This window comes from Toxorhynchites rutilus, chromosome 3 (assembly GCF_029784135.1).
Source record: "Toxorhynchites rutilus septentrionalis strain SRP chromosome 3, ASM2978413v1, whole genome shotgun sequence".
Classification (NCBI taxonomy): domain Eukaryota; kingdom Metazoa; phylum Arthropoda; class Insecta; order Diptera; family Culicidae; genus Toxorhynchites; species Toxorhynchites rutilus.
This window is the reverse complement of record NC_073746.1, coordinates 314602272-314620741: the sequence shown is the minus strand read 5'-3', so window position 1 is coordinate 314620741 and position 18470 is coordinate 314602272. Positions and strand designations below refer to the sequence as shown.

Here is an 18470-nt window from a genome sequence, read left to right as displayed (position 1 = left end):
GATCTGGCAAGATATTATTCCTCCGTGGTCGAAATTAGAAAGGTTAGACCGAACAAACTGCGTGTTGTCGTGGCTAATCGGAAGCACGCTAACGATATTGTTGTCGACAATCGTTTTGTAATAGAATATCGCGTATATGTGCCCTGCCATAACGTAGAAATTGCGGGGGTGATTACAGAAAAGGGTCTGACGAGCGAAATAATAAAAGAGGGAGATGGCAGATTTAAACAGCTCCCTTTGAAGCAAATTAAAATTTTGGACTGCCAGCAACTAGGACAAGTTTCCCAGAATGGGGAAGAAAAAAAATTCACGCCGTCCGACTCGTTTCGAGTAACTGTTGCTGGTTCCGCCCTCCCTGACTACGTTACGGTGGATAAATTAAGGCTTCCAGTGCGACTCTTCGTGCCAAAGCCCATGACTTGCAACAAATGCAAGTCAGTTGGTCATACAGCAGATTATTGCGCCAACAAGGAGCGCTGTGCCACTTGCGGAGAGCAACATGAGGGGAAATCCTGCAGTGCGACTGAGCATAAATGTCCATATTGTGGGGGATCCCCACATGAGCTCTCAGCTTGTGAAACTTACAAGAGTCGCTGGGATAAACAGAAGCGCTCTTTGAAGGAACGCTCGAAGCGCACTTTTGCGGAAATTTTGAAGGGCGCTTCTCCACTGGCTCAAGAGCAACAACCAATCAACACACATAATGTTTTCGCTACGTTGCCAGTTGACGAAATAGAAGCGGACACAGAAGCGGACAAGTTCAAGGACAAGTCCCTCCGGTGATACCCCCTGTTAGCTTGCCTAAAAAATCGAGTGCAGCGGACAAGCAAAATCAGGTTCCTCCTGGTTTCCGTGGGAATAGTTCATCTTCGAACGACCCAGCACTCGAGGGGACATCAAAAACCCCAACTGTCCCTATTTTTCCGTCCAGCTCAACTTCCCAATCGGGATTTATAAAGTTGTCTGACCTTTTGGATCAAATCTTCAAGTGTTTTAATGTTTCCGACTCCATCAGAACCATTGTCATTTCAATGCTTCCAGTATTAAAGACAATTTTGCAACAATTGATGCAAACATGGCCCCTCCTTGCAATGATTATCTCTCTTGATGTCTAATTTAAATAGAGAGGTCGGAGATATCACTGTTTTACAGTGGAATTGTCGTAGTCTTATCCCTAAATTTGATACATTCAAATTTCTAATTCATAAAGTCAATTGTGATGTTTTTGCACTGTCCGAAACCTGGCTCTCTTCTCAAAATGATCTCTCTTTCCACGATTTTAATATAATACGCTTGGACCGCGATGACAGATACGGAGGGGTACTATTGGGGATCAATAAGTGTAACTCTTTTTTTAGAATTGACCTTCCACCTATTGGAGGGATCGAAGCTGTTGCCTGTCATGCAAACATCAGAGGCAAAGGCCTTTGTATAGTCAGCTTGTATTGGCCTCCGAGATCTGCGGTTAGCCGCAAGCAACTTGTTGACATGTGCTCACTCCTTCCTGAGCCACGATTGATCTTGGGAGACTTCAACTCTCACGGAACTGCCTGGGGGGAACAGTACGACGACAATCGTTCATTGTTGATATATGACCTTTGTAACAGCTTCAATATGACCGTTTTGAACACTGGGGATACAACACGTGTACCTAAACCTCCTGCTAAACCAAGTGCTCTTGACCTCTCGCTTTGCTCGAATTCACTATCGTTAGATTGCAAGTGGAATGTAATCCAGGATCCAGGATCACTTGCCAATCAAAATTTCCATCACCATTGGGTCGAATTCTTCTGAATCTATAAACATGGCATATGACCTCACAAGACACATTGACTGTAAAAAATATACGGACGCGATTGCTCTAGCCATCAATTCCAGAGATGGTTTACCTCCATTGGAGGAGTATAACTTCCTTTCTCGTTTGATCTATGACAGCGCGGTTCGCGCTCAAACGAAACCCATCCCAGGTTCCACTATTCGTCGAAGGCCTCCCAATCTATGGTGGGATAGCATATGTTCCAAGCTTTATGTAGAAAAATCGAATGCATTTAAAGCTTTTCGGAAACGTGAAAATTTTCAGACGTATTTGGACCTTGAAAATCAATTTAAAAACTTGATCAAAGGGAAAAAACGTGCTTATTGGCGAAATTTCGTGGGAGGTTTGTCATGAGAAACGTCAATGAAAAAATTATGGAAAGTGGTTCGAAACATGAGAAATCGCTCTTCAACGAATGAAAGCGAAGAATATTCACATCGATGGATTTTTAATTTTGCACGGAAGGTTTGTCCTGATTCCGCTCCTGTGCAAAAAATTGTTCGAGATATACCACAAGATAGGTGCGATCTTGATTCCGAGTTTTCGATGGTAGAATTCTCTCTTGCTCTCCTTTCATGTAACAATTCTGCTCCGGGATCGGATAGAATCAAGTTCAACTTGCTGAAAAATCTCCCTGATGTGGCAAAACATCGCTTGTTGAACTTATTCAATCGGTTTCTGGAGCATAATATTGTTCCAGATGATTGGAGACAAGTACGAGTTATAGCTATTCAAAAACCCGGAAAACCCGCGTCCGACTTCAATTCGTACCGCCCAACAGCAATGCTGTCTTGTATACGGAAATTGTTGGAGAAAATGATCTTGTTTCGCCTTGATTGATGGGTTGAAACGAATGGCCTACTCTCAGATACACAATATGGGTTCCGCAGGAGCAAGGGGACGAATGATTGTCTTGCGTTGCTTTCTTCAGAAATTCAAATGGCTTACGCCGAAAAAAAACAAATGGCTTCAGTATTCTTGGACATAAAGGGGGCCTTTGATTCTGTTTCAATAGAGGTTTTGTCAGACAAATTACACTCTCGGGGTCTGCCGCCTCTATTGAATAATATGTTATATAACTTGCTTTGTGAGAAACATTTGAACTTTTCTCACGGAGATTCGGCAGTAAGTCGGTTCTCTTACATGGGCCTCCCGCAGGGCTCATGTTTAAGCCCCCTTTTGTACAACTTCTATGTAAGCGACATCGATAATTGCCTTACACAAAATTGCAGCCTAAGACAACTTGCAGATGATGGAGTGGTGTCTATCGTAGGATCAAACGAATCCGACCTGCAAGAACCCTTACAAGATACCTTGAACAATTTTTCAACCTGGGCCATTGGGCTAGGGATCGAATTCTCCACGGAGAAAACAGAGATGGTGGTTTTTTCTAGGAAGCATAGACCAGCAAAACCAAAGCTTCAACTTTTGGGTAAACCGATCACTCATGCTATGTCATTCAAGTATCTTGGGGTATGGTTCGACTCCAAATGTACTTGGGGGCCCATATTAGGTATCTGAGTAAAAAATGTCAACAAAGAATAAACTTGCTCCGTACAATTACCGGCACCTGGTGGGGAGCCCATATGTTGTATCGAACAACTATTCTCTCAGTGATGGAGTATGGCAGTTTCTATTTTCAATCAGCTGCCAAAACACACCTCATTAAACTCGAGCGAATTCAGTATCTTTGTCTCCGTATTGCGTTGGGATGTATGCCCTCAACGCATACCATGAGCCTCGAGGTTTTGGCAGGCGTACTCCCACTAAAAGATCGCTTCAATTTAATATCTCTTCGGTTCCTCATCCGGTGTAAGGTTATGAACCCATTGGTGATCGGAAATTTTGAGCAGCTGATCGGGCTAAATTTTCATTCTGGATTCATGACTTCATCTCCATGCAGGTTGATCCTTCTTTGTATATTCCCAACCGTGTTTGTTTTCCTGACTACATCAATTCCTCTGTATTTTTTTATCTGTTCATGAAGGAGAAAATCCATGGAATTCCAGATTATCATCGATCGGGGATCGTTCCTACGATCTTCAATGCAAAGTATGGGCGTATCAATTGTGATAATATGTACTTTACTGATGGGTCCTCTATGAATGAGTCCACAGGATTTGGAGTGTTCAACGAATTTTTTAGCACCTCCCACAGTCTTCAGAATCCTTGCTCAGTGTATATTGCTGAATTGGCAGCAATACACTGGGCGCTGGACAGCGTCGCCTCACGACCTGTTGAACACTGTTACATTGTAACGGATAGTCTTAGCTCTGTCGAAGCTATCCGTTCAGTGAGGCCGGAACAGCACTCGCCGTACTTCCTTGAGAGAATACGAGAAATTTTGAGTGCTTTATCCAGACGCTGTTATGTCATTACCTTTGTCTGGGTCCCTTCACATTGCTCAATTCCGGGTAATGAGAGGGCTGACTCATTAGCAAAGGTAGGTGCAATTGAAGGCGAAATTTATCAGCGTCAAATCGCCTTCGATGAATTTTATTCTTTAGTTCGTAAAAATACCATCGTTAACTGGCAACGCAAATGGAACGAAGATGAATTGGGCCGGTGGCTCCACTCAATTATCCCTAAGGTTAGCCTCAAACCATGGTTCAAAAGTCTGGACTTGAGTCGGGACTTTATTCGCACCTTCTCCCGACTCATGTCCAATCACTGTTCGTTAAACGCGCTACTCTTTCGTTTTGATCTTGCCGACAGCAATATCTGTGCCTGCGGCCAAGGTTACCACGACGTCGAACACGTTGTTTGGTCGTGCGAGGAGTATCTTGTTGCCAGATCGAATTTAGAAAACTCTCTTCGGGCTAGAGGAAGGCAGCCCAATGTGCCGGTGAGAGATGTGTTGGCTGGTTTAGACCTTGATTACATGTCCCAAATATATGTCTTCCTAAAAGTTATCGATGTTCGTGTCTGATTGTCCTTATATCCTTATATTCTCCTTTTCCTTTTCCTTCGCGAGAAATCAAATCCCTTCTTATTAACAATAGAATAAGGTAAAGGTAAAGGTAAGGTAAAGGTAAGGTAAAGGTAAGGTAAAGGTAAAAACATATTAGATATAAGATAGGCTTAAGAATTGAGTGTAATGAATGTGAGTGTGAATGTGAGAGTGAACATTGTCAACATATCATTTTATCCCTTCCTTTTCCTGAAGAAAATATGTCACCCTTCTAAACTCGAGTAGACCGCGAGTAATCGGTTTTCTACACCATTAACATTAGAATTAAGGAAAAATGTTTATATATACTTGTAACAATACAGTCAGGAGTTTGGCTCCTTTAAACTTATGTAACTGAGCCTGTAAAAATAAACGATTTAATAAAAAAAAAAAAAAAAAAAAAAGTTGTCTGACCTTTTGGATCAAATCTTCAAGTGTTTTAATGTTTCCGACTCCATCAAAAGCATTTAAAGAGGCCGGAATGCACCATCCTCAATCGGCACTGGAGAGAGTTTCACTGCCACGCAAAGAAGGGGGACTTGGAATAGTCGACATATCTGCACTGTGTGTTGCCCAGGTACGACAACTGCGCGAGTACTTCGCAGAACGCGCCAACCAAAACGCGCTATACCGGGCTGTCTGCGCCGCCGACAGAGGATACAGCGCTCTGCACTTGGCGCAAGCGGAGTACCAACTCAACTGCAATCTGCAGACAGTGGAGGAGAAGATTGCAGCTTGGAAGCAGAAGGCAGTGCATGGTGCCCACCCCCATCAACTGGATCGGCCACACGTCGACAAGGTCGCATCTAATCTGTGGCTAACGCGTGGTGAACTCTCTTCAGTAGTAGAAGCCGACATGATAGCCATCCAGGACAGGATAATGCCGACGAGAAACTGCAGGCGGTACGTCTGGCATCAAGACGTTGATGACATTTGCCGGATGTGCCATCAACCAGGTGAAAACATAGAGCACATTATGGGAGGCTGTCCCGTTTTGGCCAACGCAGCCTACACCGAGCGCCACAACAACGTGGCCCGTATTGTTCATCGACAACTGGCGCTCCAATGTGCTCTACTGGAAGACAACGTACCAAACTACCGGTACCTGCCTGCACCTGTCCTGGAAAATGACCTTTTCAAGCTGTACTGGGATCGCACTGTTCTGACCGACCTCTCGATCCACCACAACCGGCCAGATATAATGGTTTACGACAAGAGCGACCGCAAAGTCACCATCATCGATGTCGCTATTCCACTGAACCAGAATCTGGAGGAGACCCACGGTCGCAAAATCTGCAAGTACCGACCATTGGCCGTGGAGCTCAAGGAACTGTGGGGGCTAAGGGAGGTCCCAAGAATTGTTCCAGTCGTTCTCTCTGGAACTGGAATTGTCCCGAAGACACTTCTGGAAGCGCTAAAGGTGTTGAATATGGAGAAGGAATTGGCCGGCATCCAAAAGTCGGTCATCCTTAGCACCTGCGCGATTGTCCGACAATTTCTCGGTCAGGACTGAAACAGCACGAGCATGCAGATACGTGCATTCCGCAGAGCCTAGTCCCCCTTTGGCATTCAGAAGCCCGGGGGCAGGTGAAAATTCTGGCTAGGTTCGCCTAGTTAAGAAGTGAGATAAGTCTGCCAAAAAAAAAAAAATGGGGGTTCTCAAATGGGGTTCAACATAGGGTAGGAGCCTGCCTGTTGGTCTCAAATGTTCCTATCTCACGCCTCCACGAAGATCATATGACGACATTTTTAGATCGGGCGTGAACTGGAAACACACACCTGGTCTTGGCTCCGAGAACGGGTGTCGAAAGTGGCTAAGTGAGGGGGTGCGAGCGAGTCAGAGCGCTATATCTCTCCCGGGGAAGGCCTCCCGGGTCATGGAGGCCTTGCCAACCCGCTGTCTCCCGGGCAAAGGAGATACACCCAGAAAATGGAGCTACGTTCACGAAGAATACTCAGAATGCGATCGCCCGAGGAGGGTCCCCGAACTGGAGCTGGTCCTGGAACGGGCGTAAGAGCGAGCGGCCAGCGGCTGGAGGGCGATGTGCAAGAGCGGGCCACCAGCCGGGTTCAACCCGAAGAGCTACCGCCAGACGGAAACAGCAGCCATCGACATCACCAACGAAACGCTGCGCCTACGAGGCGTGTTGCGACTGTCAGACGACAGTCGTCCACACTTGTGGGTACTACTAGGCGACGGATCATGTGGACACACGAAATGAACGAATTCGTGATCCGCGCCTATTACATCTGCACTGCTTTGGAGACGGACATGAGCGGTCGCCCTCGAATACTCGCAATGTTCGAGGAAGCGTATCCAGAGTTCGTCGGGAGGCTTGACCAAAACGCGATGAACGCGAGGCGTAGAGCGATTGTACGCAACAATATGCTCTCCCAAACGCAAGTCGACGAGATCAAGCAGCAGGTGCAGAGAGAACTAAGCTCCAGAACAAGCAGAGCAAGCGATGTGTCGAGACGAAGTTCAGTACGGCTGAGCAATTAATTCGCGAGTGGGGCACGCGAATCAGCACCAGTGGAGGCCACAGTACAACAACCCTCTGAGCCGGAAGATCCACAGCCAGATCAACAACTACTACGCGATCTGGTCTTCCATTACGACGAGGCGATCTCACAGTTCCGCGACACGGACCCTTTGTCACGCCCCAGGATCCCGAAGTTGCAGCATTCCCGCAGGCTGACAAGTGCAGTAAAGCTCATGAACGAGCACGTTCTTCCGCTGCACTTGGTTGATGCTGAGAACATGGAGGAGCTGCAACTGAAAGTTTACTGTGCTGCTGTGGCGACCGCCAAAAGTTTAGGATACCGTATTAGGCCAAGAGGCGGACTGCTCCAACATCTCCGTGAAAGGCGTGAGCCTCCATGGCGAAGGAGATTGGAGCAACGGATCCTAAACAAGCGCGCCGCAATTGGAAGACTGATGGCGTACAAAAGAGGCAGCAGATCGGCGAAATTATGTCGCCAAGTTGCTGTGATCGTGCGGCCTACTGAACTTCGCCAGCTGGGAGCTCACCAGCTGACGGAAAAACTCGACACACTGGTACAGCAATTGAGCGTCCTTACAAAACGGCTGAAACGTTACTCTGACTCTGCAAAGCGCCAGGAACAAAATCGGATGTTCAGAGATAACGAAAAAGCGTTCTACGACCACATTAGCGACGAGAAGCCCGACTACCGCGAAGGTTTGCCAGATATTAGCGATGTGACGAACTTCTGGGCTGGTATTTGGGAGTCCCCAGTAGAACATCGCGACGGGCAAATGTGGTTAAGACGGGAGGAGGAGAGTTGTGGTGAAATTGGAGAGATGCCAGCTATCATCGTCGGAGAGAACGATGTCCGCGAAGCCTCGCGGTACCTGAGGAACTGGGCAGCACCGGGCCCCGATGGTGTCCAGAACTTTTGGCACAAGAAGCTGACCGTCGCACATCCAAAGATAGCTGAGTGCTTCAACAAGGTGCTACGTGACCCACACAAGCTTCCTGAATTCGCCACCCGTGGCGTCACCTTCCTCCTCCCGAAAGACAGCAACACATTGAACCCATCAAAGTACAGACCGATAACGTGCCTATCGAGTCTGTACAAAATACTGAGCAGCATAATTACCGCCAAAGTTTCTGCTCACTGCGAACAGCATCACATCATCGCAGAAGAGCAGAAAGGATGCAGGAAAAATACGCATGGCTGCAAAGACCAGGCCATCATCGACGCAGCCATAGTCGGCCAGGCGGTATATAACCAGCGGAACCTAAGTATGGCCTACATCGATTACAGGAAGGCTTATGACTCCATACCTCACTCGTTTCTCGTCCGGGTATTGGAGCTCTACAAAATTGATCCCGTCGTCGTTAGGTTCCTGCAGCATGCGATGAGGCAGTGGAGTACGTCTCTGCACCTCAGTGATGGGGAAAATGTGTTGCAGTCTAGAACGCTGCAGATAAAGAGGGGGATATTCCAAGGCGACTCTTTCAGCCCGCTTTGGTTTTGTCTGGCACTGAACCCCCTCAGTAGGACGCTCAATAGAAACGGTAATGGCTATAAAATAAGGTATGGCGACGGCGCCCACGAAGAAGTGACCCATACCTTCTACATGGATGATCTCAAGGTCTACGCTGATTCACGTCAGCGTCTAGGTGTAGCTATCCGGGTTGTCGAAGACATAAGCAGGGACATCTGCATGGAGTTCGGCCTTGACAAGTGCCGCTGTGTCCATCTGCTGAAAGGGCAGCTTACCGAATCCGGAGGTTACGAGGTCTATGACGACGAGTTTATAAGAGACATGGTTCGTGGCGAATCCTATAAATATATTGGATTCCGACAGCTCACCGGGATTCGCCACTCCGACATCAAGACGGAGCTGCGAGACAAGTTCTTGAGTCGAGTGAACTGTGTCCTGAGGACTTTCCTCAACGCGGGGAACAAGGTACGCGCGATCAACACATTCGCGGTTCCCCTGCTGACCTTCAGTTTTGGTGTAGTCAAATGGAGCAAAACTGACCTAGAGGACCTTGAGAGGAGGATGAGGAAAGCATTTAAAGAGGCCGGAATGCACCATCCTCAATCGGCACTGGAGAGAGTTTCACTGCCACGCAAAGAAGGGGGACTTGGAATAGTCGACATATCTGCACTGTGTGTCGCCCAGGTACGACAACTGCGCGAGTACTTCGCAGAACGCGCCAACCAAAACGCGCTATACCGGGCTGTCTGGGCCGCCGACAGAGGATACAGCGCTCTGCACTTGGCGCAAGCGGAGTACCAACTCAACTGCAATCTGCAGACAGTGGAGGAGAAGATTGCAGCTTGGAAGCAGAAGGCAGTGCATGGTGCCCACCCCCATCAACTGGATCGGCCACACGTCGACAAGGCCGCATCTAATCTGTGGCTAACGCGTGGTGAACTCTCTTCAGTAGTAGAAGCCGACATGATAGCCATCCAGGACAGGATAATGCCGACGAGAAACTGCAGGCGGTACGTCTGGCATCAAGACGTTGATGACATTTGCCGGATGTGCCATCAACCAGGTGAAAACATAGAGCACATTATGGGAGGCTGTCCCGTTTTGGCCAACGCAGCCTACACCGAGCGCCACAACAACGTGGCCCGTATTGTTCATCGACAACTGGCGCTCCAATGTGCTCTACTGGAAGACAACGTACCAAACTACCGGTACCTGCCTGCACCTGTCCTGGAAAATGACCGTTTCAAGCTGTACTGGGATCGCACTGTTCTGACCGACCTCTCGATCCACCACAACCGGCCAGATATAATGGTTTACGACAAGAGCGACCGCAAAGTCACCATCATCGATGTCGCTATTCCACTGAACCAGAATCTGGAGGAGACCCACGGTCGCAAAATCTGCAAGTACCGACCATTGGCCGTGGAGCTCAAGGAACTGTGGGGGCTAAGGGAGGTCCCAAGAATTGTTCCAGTCGTTCTCTCTGGAACTGGAATTGTCCCGAAGACACTTCTGGAAGCGTTAAAGGTGTTGAATATGGAGAAGGAATTGGCCGGCATCCAAAAGTCGGTCATCCTTAGCACCTGCGCGATTGTCCGACAATTTCTCGGTCAGGACTGAAACAGCACGAGCATGCAGATACGTGCATTCCGCAGAGCCTAGTCCCCCTTTGGCATTCAGAAGCCCGGGGGCAGGTGAAAATTCTGGCTAGGTTCGCCTAGTTAAGAAGTGAGATAAGTCTGCCAAAAAAAAAAAATTAAATGTTATTCGTTATGATAGATGCGTAGATATATTTCCTATCAATTGATGCAAAAACCTTTTCGATCTATTGAGAAATGCTCGAGTTATAAGCGTTCCAAATCTTGCATTTTTTCCTACTTGTTCAGTGCCTAGATTTTCATGTCACCCCTATATCTTCCGGTTAGACGTAGTCCTACGTCAAAAAGAAATGAGCACGAAGCGTCGTTAGAGCAGTTAGTGACGAAAGGGCCTGAATGACTGTTGATTCATGTTGACAGAGAAATTGCCGGAAGAAGCAAAAACTTATTTCCAATTGAATGGGAAGGCCGATGGCTTCATAGTTCCCTGACTATCCTCAGTTGAATATGACTTTGCCGAGTCTTGCCAAAACACAGATTTTATTATGGCAACCCTGCGCCACACGCTCACCGAAAACCACGATACTCGACACTAGGTGACACTGTTGGGCATATGAGTGAGACCAATAGAAAGTTAAAAGGTACGGTGCCTGAATATGGTCCAGATGCATAATTACTGATCCATACTAATCTTTATTGTATATTTCCATAAGTCTCGAAATAAACAAATGTTCTGATAAAAACGTGTTTGAAACGGAAAGAACATATCCAATAGTATAAATAGACACCAAAAGAAAAAGAAAAGCTACGTGCCCCAAAAATCTTGTAAATTGTCTGATTATAATCTCTGATTTATTGAATGTGTTTATTTTAATTCCTACGCATAACAATAATAATAGATGTGAAATACTCCACTCGAGTAATGATATTCATTTTGATAATGGAAAAAAACTGCAAGGCTTCTTCCAATCCTTCAAGCATCATTTGTTAACAAAACAGTTTATCAGCTCTCTTCTAAGGCAACTCAACCTTCACATCGGACAACAGCGGGCCAGGTATTAACCCGGCATCCTGCAATCCTAGATGTTCCTCCTTTATCCGCATGCAGCTCATTCCACTAGTATCTGTGGCCGCGAGTCCGACGTCTCCCTCAAGCTTCACCACATCACCCATGGCTCCCTTATCGGTGTACATCTGCCTTCCGAACAGTTCCTCGTGATCCTCCATAAACTCGGAGAAACAATCCAGAAACTTCAACAAAAGTTTCAACTTCTCGTCGACCATCGTGGTGGCGGACAGAAACTCCGGCAGTTTGACGATCAATCGTGCCAAATGTGGTGCGCCATAAATCATGGACGGTTCCGCGGGAGCATTGGAAGGTAGAATTTTCCACTCGAGCGCATCTTCCAAAATCTCTTTCGCTTGGTAAGAAATGGTTACATTCGTGGGGAAAGCAGTTTTCAGCAGCGAAAATGTTAGCGCGTTGGTGTTACCCGGAGAAAGGGTTTCCGGCTTGATGAAACCCAAATCAAGGATAAATTCGTTTTCCTCATTCTTGTGAGAACGTAATCGACGGCGTTTTTTCTCTTCTTGGGCTGTTGCATAACTGCCAGCACTCGATGGATCGGCTTGCTCAACTCCAGGCTCAGTCACTGGTGATTCCAAACGTATCGTGAGTAAATCTAGAGAAAAGCTGGGCGTTGCTATATACGTAAAATTCGTCAGATACTCTTCCGACAAGACCAACTCCGCCTGGTGCCTCTCACGAGGGTACAAAAGATAGTCCTTCAGCGTGAAATCGAAGTACAAACGCAAACCGTCGGCTACTTCTTTGCAAAGTTCGACATTGGCTCGAATCGCTTCGTAGTCTTTGGTTTTCTGATCCCCTTTCAGGAAGGAGCTATTTCGTCGTCTATGTTTCGCTTGTTCCTGTCCCAAATCGAACAGTTGCCGAATTGTGTAGTGACGGACAAAGTTTTCCAAAATTGTCACAATCGGAATCTTGGCGGGTATTTCAATGAGATTGTTCTCCGATATCATGCTGTGATCGAATTCGAGATATCTTTTCAGTTTGTCTCCGACCTGAATGTACACTTTGTCCTCCTCGTGGCTACTTTCAACTGAACTGCTATAGTACTCAGTGTCACCATCCAATGCTGCCAACGGTGTGTAAGATGAAGTAAACTAAATCTTCAAATTGTAGATCACTCACCGTCAATATTGAACTCGCCCTCGTCTCGGCTAAAACCATTGCTGCAAGAGCTACCCTCCTCGGATGATCCTTGGTTAACTTGAGACGGCTTTGGCGCGCCAGTCGTTAGACATTCGATTCGCGCCGTCAAACTTTTATCTCTCTTTTTTCGCTCCTTCCGATAAAGATACGTCCCCCTAAAAAATGTAATATCCAATGTATTTAAAATAAAGAAACAAACAAATGCGCAAATTGACACTCACTGATGCAGTTGAGACTTTTCCGCCAAATCCTTCTGTAGTTGTCGATTTTCCTCGGTGTCTTTGAGTATGAAGTCTTCACTGACCTTCCGGTCCCAGGAAGAGTTCCATCCTTGGAAGTGTATCAAATATTCGATAAGTCTCCGACCACGCTTATCTTTCCCTTCGGATACCTCTAATACCTGCATTAATCGACAATAAAAAGTAGCCCTTTGTTTCGCACAAATTTAATCGCCACTAACCTTCGAATCATACAACACTTTCGCTTTAGTTGGATCTGGTTCGTAGCAAAGCACCTTCTCGCCATCCGCGAATTTGTATTTATAGGTCCGCGTGGACACCATGCTTGACGGGTCAATCTTAAGGCCGTCGTGGTGTCTTTTGCACCGAAATTGTAGAAAAATTATTGTAAAACGTAATTGCCGGTCGACAAGTGCAGGATTTTCTGCGTTAGCGAGAATAACAAAAACAAATGAGGCATAAACAAAATATTGTGAAAAAGCCAGCGTGTGTTCATCGGGCTGAATATTCGTCCGCTCAGTCCAATCCGTGACTATGAATCTGAAAGCATAGTGCATTCAGCGTTCTCGTTTCATGTTACCACACACTGCACGATACACGCAAATCCAGAAGATTTTTTCAATTTTTTTCGCTTAAATTTCATTTCAAGTTTGTTTCTATTTTCTGTTCCATATTTTTATTTATAAAAATTAAAACCTTATCAAAGGTAACGATTTGTCTTGAAATCTTCAATTTTTTCAACATTGTCCGGGAGCTCATTATTTTCTTCCAAATTCCATTTACGTTATCTCCATATCCATTTTAAAAAATGAACCTAGTAAAAACAAAACATCTGCAGTATCATCGTAATCGATGGTTCCGTTGACCTACAACCCTTAATTGTTAAATCATGCTAAATATTGTCCTGAAAAATTCGTGCCGATTCTAAGGAAAAAACCAAAACCATATTTTTGTAGACATACATCTTTTCGATCATAATTGCACCGTTTTTTCCTGAATATTTCAGCATCCTTCATGCAACTTGAGAATTCCATCTTATCAGAACTTATGCTATGCAGTAAGTTGAAGTTCTTACAAGAATCTTAACAGTTAATAATCTGAAGATACAATATCTGGTGAGTAAGACGGGTGGAGTTTTAGAAGTGCCCTAGAAGCGTTCTGGATCGTTGATTTCAATAGGCTCAGCTGCTGGCAGTACTTGTTGAAATTCATCGAAACTAGTTGCTTGGTAAAAGCTCATGATACAGATTTTCTTCCAGTCCTACCAGAACCTGCCATAATTTTCTTCAAGCGAAAACCTGCTTCGGGGTTCTATCCATTTGCTAAGATTTGTTTTAACTCAACATTCTTGTGAATGATTTGCCGTTTGCAATTCGCTACAAATATGTATTTTCGTCGCGTTTATGAAACGAATCGCAGATTGAGATAAGTCCCTTCAAGTGTTTTTCGGAAAAATAATCCCTTATTCCGGATTTTAAATTAGCACAATGTTGCGTTCTTTAAGAGGATATTCTAGTCTATAAATTGAAAAAAAAATCATTTTTTTTCTTCATATTTCTCTAATTCAGACATTTAAAAATATATTATAGAAGAGACTTTTCGAAAATCTCATCATTTACCAAGTTATAGCCATTTTAGTGATGCGATATCTTATCTTATCTAAATGTACGGCCATAACAGTTAACTTCAAACGCGTTTTTCCCGAAACATGTTTTTTTTTCAAACTGGTTTACACGATATCTCAAGTTCTACTTATCCGATCTATGTTTATATGAATACAATCTGTATGCATCTCTCTATCGCATGAACCTATAAAAATCATAATTTCATAACTTTACTCTTTAAAAAATCAAGAAAATGTTTTAAACAGCCATTTTGGCAAAAATTCGTTTTTGACTTGTCCGAGGTTCATGCGATAGTGGTATCTTTACTGATTCAGAATCTGTTCGATTTGTTTGTTTCAGATAACCAGAACAGCTGGAATCGTGTACGCCATGGCACAACTTTTTTTTGAACCCCGTCACTTGATCAGCTTCTGATTATGGATTTTTTTTTTTCCGTTCAATTTTTGTTTTATTGTTGAAAGATAGATGAACAAATAATGATCGAATGGGTAGTAAAAATATTCTTTGTTTTACTTTTTCGGTGCTCGAAGAAACGTCCGAAATTCGTGTCTCTATCCCCCTTAATCTGATCGAGTCAAATCCTATAGGATTGTGCAAATATTGCAACATTGAAACGCAGAATGCAAAAGTTTATTTCGTTCGGATTCCGATATGTCAAATTCGATCGGGCTCCGTAATATGGGTTAATATGTAGTCCATGCATTGTAGCGTTTTTCGTGATGTTTCGTTTCTCATGAACGGTGATTTTCGACATCTGCAGCGAATCTACTAATTCATGTACATCAAGGATTAATCTTTTCTTTTAATTAATCAGCAGTAGCAGCATTAACTTTCCAGACAACTCAAAAGAAGCGTATTACAAAAATTACCAGACATCAATGAAGAGCAACATATTTGCAAGAAATAGATCTCCAGAGATCCGGCCCGTACACTCATGGAAGAATTTGTTGTTCGTTTCAATGTCCAGAAATCCTTGAGAGTTCTCGAAAAAAAAAACCAAACAGTTTTGTCATCAAGATCAAAAGCTGAATTCAACCCGCACTTAAGTCGTGCCTTTTAATACTACAAAAAAATCAATATTCTTTTTTGTTATTGGGTGTCTTTATCCTGACGGATTTAATGGCCCTCTATTACCGATTGGAATAAATTGATGGATCCTAGTTCATGTTCAGAATATCCATTTCAGGAGAGAGGTTCAGTCGTATGAAAAAATATGGATGTTTGACCGAGCAGCACTCTCAGGCAGTTCAGTATTTTTATTGATACTGAGTACTCAGAGCGGGCGTGAAGTTCAAAAAATCGTGTAAATACAAAACAGGTCTCATTCAATTTTGACTATTAACTTGAATGTTTTACTTTAAAAATACTTAACGTGTCCACGTGGACATCCTCAAAATCCCTTCCCCCCTCACCGTGGACAAGCGTGGACATTTTCGTAACCCCTACCCCCCCTAAATTTGTCCACATACCACGTGGACGGAAAAAGGAGGACAAGCGTGGACATTTTCCATATCCCTCAATTGAGGAAATAACTGAATTGCGCATATATTAAATTTTAATTCTATTTACGGTTATTTTGTTTGGAATTTTACTAATTGTACCCTGTCACGCTTTGCAGTGACACATTGAGGTTTTATAGCATAGAGATGATTAGTAAAACAAAACGTATGTTTCTTTTTTTTCCTTTATTGATTTAATTAGGCTCAAGTGGATGAAGAGCCACCATCAAGCAATACATTTTAAAACTATTTGAATATATTATAACTACATAATTATTAACTTAAGTCTAATTAGCTAAAACTACAGTGCAATATATAAAAAAATATAATTTATTCCTTCGTTGCTTCGTCGGTATTATCCTTGTCTTGAACAGTTCCTGTGGTGGGTCGTAACAACTACATCGCCAGTTGATGTAGCAACGGTATCCTTTGGTAGTGAGTGCCTCCTTGTTATGTTAATAGCTCCTGTAGTGATCTTATCTCAACGGGTACTAAGTTCTGCTTGTGTAATAGGAAAGGAAGGGAGAATGGACAGTAGGAGTAGAAGATATGACCTAAATAATAACATTAGCGCTTCTTAGGAAGACATATATGGGGAACATAAAATTAGGGTCGCGAGTAGCTAAGATATTGCGAACTGTCATGCGTGAGTGTACTCCTTGAGCCTCTAAATCGGCAACCAGTTTAATTCTTTCATTGCAAAATTCATTACATGACCAAACAACGTGCTCGATGTCATGATATCCTTGACCACAATTGCATAAATTGTTAGTAGCAAGACCTATGCGGAAGAGATGCGCATTTAGCGCCGAATGATTGGACATCAATCTGGACATAGTTCTAATAAAATTTCTGTCAAGATCTAACCCTTTAAACCAGGCCTTCGTTGAAACTTTGGGGATAATAGAGTATAGCCATCTCCCAAGCTCATCTCTGTTCCATTGGTTTTGCCAACTGGTGAGTGACTGCTGTCGGGAAATGGAGAAGAATTCCCGATACGCTATTTGCCTTTCAAAAACTGTGCCCTGCATACTACCCATCTTTGCGAGTGTATCCGCTTTCTCATTACCAGGAATAGAGCAATGGGAAGGAATCCAAATGAAAGTGATGCATTTGCATTCCTGCATTCCTAATTTCGATAAGAAAATATGATGCTTTCGTCTGTTGTTTCAAGGATTGAATGGCTTGTATACTGCTAAGACTATCCGAGAAAATAAAATAGTGATCAGGTGGTAAGGACTCAATGGTCTTAATTGAATGATATTTGCAGCCAGTTCGGCAACATACACTGAACAAGGGTCTTCAAGTTTATGAAAGCTAGTGTAATGTTCATTAAAGATACCAAAACCAGTGGATCCGTTGATTCTTGAACCATCAGTGAAAAACATTCTTGAAGAATTGATATGATTATATTTTGAAGCGAAAATATTAGGGATTAACGATGATCGAAGATGATCTGAAATGTCTCGAGTTTCGTCCTTCATAGAAAGATCGAAATCAACGGAAGATCTGCAAAAGTTCGGAAAGCTTACATTATTGACTGCTGAAGGTTTTATTTCTTGAGAAATGTAATGAGAGTACAGATCCATGGATCTCGACCGTTGGTTCAACTCGAGAAGCTTCTCACAATTCTCAATTACTAATGGGTTCATGATTTCGCTTCGGATTAAGAAGCGATAGGACAGTTCCCAAAACCGAACCTGCAATGATAAAACACCTGCCAAGGTTTCAAGGCTCATGTTGTGTGTTGATTGCATGCACCCTAAGGCTAAACGCAAGCAACGATACTGTATCCTCTCCAGTTTAATGATGTGGGTTTTAGCAGCCGAACGGAAACAAAACGAACCATATTCCATGACTGACATAATTGTAGTTTTGTACAGCCGTATTAGGTCTTCTGGATGAGCACCCCACCATGTTCCAGTAACTGTCCGGAGAAAATTTGTTCTCTGTTGAAATTTTTTATTCAGATACGCAATATGTTTTCCCCATGTACATTTAGCATCAAACCAAACTCCAAGATATTTGAAGCTTGTGGATTGAACGATGGTTTTGTTGAACAATTGAAGCAGAAGTTCGGGAGGTTGGTGCAGGGAAAAAACAACCATTTCTGTTTTCTCAGTTGAGAATTCAATACCTAGATTTACAGCCCATGTAGATAAATTATTGAAGGAAATTTGCAGCGGTCTTTGCAAATCAATAGTTCTAGTACCTGATATGAATACAACACTATCATCTGCCAGTTGCCTCAAAGTACATCCATCTGCAAGATGATCATCTATATCATTAATACAGAAATTATACAGAAGAGGACTTAAGCAAGAACCTTGAGGGAGACCTATGTAGCTAGTCTTAGAAACGGCACAATTTCCATGAGAAAAGTGCATGTGCTTTTCGGATAACAGATTAAACAAAAAGTTGTTTAAAATTGGTGAAAATCCATGGTTGTGAAGTTTATCGGATAAAATTCTTATTGATACTGAGTCAAACGCCCCTTTAATGTCTAAGAAAACAGAAGCCATCTGTTTTTTATTACC

General features: G+C 43.8%; 1 protein-coding gene across 1 annotated transcript; it reads right to left on the bottom strand.

Moving 5' to 3' along the window:
- Nucleotides 1-11167: 11167 nt before the first annotated feature.
- On the bottom strand, nucleotides 11168-13259 carry LOC129776689 (male-specific lethal 3 homolog). The gene is made up of 4 exons (XM_055782483.1): nucleotides 13031-13259; nucleotides 12792-12970; nucleotides 12550-12725; nucleotides 11168-12493 (listed from the first exon to the last, which is right to left on the bottom strand). The coding sequence occupies exons 1-4, from the start codon at nucleotides 13130-13132 to the stop codon at nucleotides 11352-11354; spliced, it is 1599 nt and encodes a 532-aa protein (XP_055638458.1). The 5' UTR covers nucleotides 13133-13259; the 3' UTR covers nucleotides 11168-11351.
- Between the last annotated feature and the right edge of the window lie 5211 nt (nucleotides 13260-18470).

Excerpts from the sequence above, each read along its gene's own strand:
- LOC129776689 (XM_055782483.1), bottom strand. The coding sequence starts at position 13,132 with ATGGTGTCCACGCGGACCTATAAATACAAATTCGCGGATGGCGAGAAG. Across the intron at positions 12,971-13,030 it reads AAGTGTTGTATGATTCGAAG|GTATTAGAGGTATCCGAAGG; the intron begins GTTAGTGGCGAT and ends CGATTAATGCAG. Across the intron at positions 12,726-12,791 it reads GAAAAGTCTCAACTGCATCA|GGGGACGTATCTTTATCGGA; the intron begins GTGAGTGTCAAT and ends TACATTTTTTAG.